This window comes from Aplysia californica, unplaced genomic scaffold (assembly GCF_000002075.1).
Source record: "Aplysia californica isolate F4 #8 unplaced genomic scaffold, AplCal3.0 scaffold00495, whole genome shotgun sequence".
In the NCBI taxonomy this organism is placed as follows: Eukaryota; Metazoa; Mollusca; class Gastropoda; order Aplysiida; family Aplysiidae; genus Aplysia; species Aplysia californica.
In genome coordinates, this window is record NW_004797765.1 from 556,754 (window position 1) to 559,515 (window position 2,762).

Below are 2,762 nucleotides of genomic sequence, written 5' to 3' on the forward strand. Positions count from 1 at the left end.
CTCGCCCTCCCCCTCCCATACCCCCCCAGCTCTAATAGTCCTCTCAGTCCACTTTGTTAGTGAACCCATTTCATGATCTCTCTTTTTCCTTGTCTCCCTTTTTCCTGTGTGCCCTTAACATGTTTAAGCTCCTAGACTACCCATCTCTCTAGCTAAAAACCTATCTAAAAAGCCACTGTCATAGAGAGAAAGAGAGAGAGAGAGAGAGAGAGAGAGAGAGAGAGAGAGAAAGAGAGAGAGAGAGAAAGAGAGAGAGAGAGAGAGAGAGAGAGAGAGAGAGAAACAGACAGACAGACAGACAGACAAACTGACAGACAGATAGACAGACAGACAGACAGAGATAGAGACATGAACAGAGAAATTTGGGGGAAAGGGGAGGGGGTGTGTGTGGGGGCATTAGAACTAGATAAAAAAGGAGATATAGAAAAACTGAGTTAATCAGTTCTACCAAAGACGTTTATGTATTACTACTAGTAGTGCATTGTAAAGCGCTCCTAGACTCTGAGTACTTTAATCGAGATCGAACATTATATACATGACATCAATTATTGATAATAATAATAATAATAATAATAATAATAATAATAATAATAATAATAATAATAATAATAATAATAATAATAATAATAATAATAATAAAATAATACGGATAACAATAAGGTTGATGAAAATAATAATATTAATAATAATAATAATAACAATAATCATAACCATAATAATAATAATAAAAATGATAATAAAAATGATAATAATAATAATAATAATAATAATAATAATAATAATAATAATAATAATAATAATAATATTCTTCTTCTTCTTCTTCTTCTTCTTCTTCTTCTTCTTCTTCTTCTTCTTCTTCTTCTTCTTCTTCTTCTTCTTCTTCTTCTTCTTCTTCTTCTTCTTCTTCTTCTTCTTCTTCTTCTTCTTCTTCTTCTTCTTCTTCTTCTTTTCCTGCATTAAACGTGTTGATAGATAGCCGCATGTTACCTGCAGCGGTGTATGGTACGGGTATTTTCCCGTCATGAACGCATTGCGGGACCTGGAATGAGTGAAAGACAAAAATGAGGGATGTGTTATTTTCTAGTTTGCTTGATTTTGTTTAAAAAACACACAAAAAAACCAAAAAACAAAAACAAACTCAAAACCCCAAAAGACTACTGCTACATAATGTATTACTACTACTACTACTACCTACCACCCCATCCCTAAAAATAAAAACGAACAAAACAAACCCATCCCCACCATTCCACAACTGCCACAATACCAAAACTCTTTGTTAAAAGAATACAGCGACAGCAATAGAAATTTGATAAACAAAACCCAACCCTCCCCGACCAGTGAAAAAATATATGTAAAATTATAATACAATAAGAAAAAAACCCCACTGGTTCAACGGTGGAAACAGAGTATTGTAAAACCTAACAACCAACCAACCAAACTATCAAACAAAAAACCCAACAAACAAACCAACAGGTAAAAAAACAAAACAAACAGCAACAACAACAACAACAACAAAACACACACAAAAAAAGCGCAAGTACTTACGGTGTACAGGCAGGCTGAGCATAAGCTGATTCCAGTGTCACTCCTTTCCTGGCCAGGCGGTTGAGATTTGGGGACAAAATCTCAGGGTTGTGCCAGCCAACGTCATTCCAGCCTGGAAGGTGTAGGTAAGTTTTGTGAGTTTACTCGTAACACCCTCATTAACACCATTAGGTTATTAAGGTGGTCGCTTTTAAGCACAAGGGGGCTATACCGAAAAATGCTGTTTTGAGAAAATCCGAGGTAAAGTTTTGGACCCTTGTTCAGTTTCTTTAAAAGACAAGGAGAGTTTTCTCTATTATAATCAAACAAATATACACACCAAAGAAATCAAACTTCTCCTATAGGTAGGGCAATGCCCACTTTTTGTTTAGGTCAACATTTTTGGGGACCCACGAAATCTAGGTTAGCACGCTTGTCCTTAAAAGCGACCATTTATGAGAAGGAATCTTTGGTTTTAATGTGTAACTCCGAAAGGGGCAATCCAGATCGTTTGAGATCTTTGGTTACTAAACAACAACAACACAACAACAACAAAATAAACAAAAAGGCTCAAATTTAAGCAAGCCTAGTCTGGGATTCGAACAAGGGCCATCCACTCCGTTGTCCAGTATTATAGCATCTGAGCTAAGGAGGTGCCCTTCAAGACTGGGAGAGTCGCCTGGGGGTTGGGATGAAGAATGCAGAGGGAGGAGGGAGGGGGGGGGGTGCAGAAGGACGGGGACGAAGAAGGGGCAGGACAGTATGTTTTTGCCGTTGTGTATGTGCTACTACTTCTGATATCGACGCTGCTAATACTACAACTAGTACTAATGTTGCTGCTGCTGCTGCTGCTGCTGCTGCTGCTGCTGCTGATGATGATGATGATGACGACGATATAGATGATGCTAACGTTGCTGCTACTGCAACAACAATAACGAGAACTTTTAATGTTTCTATTTTCACTTTCTTTTCCACTTTCTTTTCTCTGTCTTTTTCTCATATTCTCTATCTATTTCTATCCCTCTCTCTCGATATATATATATATATATATATATATATATATATATATATGTATATATATAAATATATGTAATTTTTCTCCTCTTCAATTTTCCTTTCTTCCTCCTTCCTCTAATTAATATTCAACATTCTATGTCAAATGCACAGAAATGCAGTCTCAAGACCCCCTCCCTCTGCCACACACACATACACACGTACACTAAAACAAACGTACAAAT

At 36.7% G+C, this 2,762-nt stretch overlaps 1 protein-coding gene across 1 annotated transcript in view; it reads right to left on the reverse strand.

Annotated features, from left to right (window-relative positions):
• Positions 1-2,762, reverse strand: part of LOC101848458 (arylsulfatase B) — a gene marked incomplete in the record, with an annotated part of 27,320 nt that overhangs the window by 18,546 nt on the left and 6,012 nt on the right. Inside the window, 2 exon segments of the mRNA XM_013086719.2 lie at positions 988-1,039; positions 1,546-1,657. Coding sequence (XP_012942173.1) covers positions 988-1,039; positions 1,546-1,657 — 164 coding nt within the window.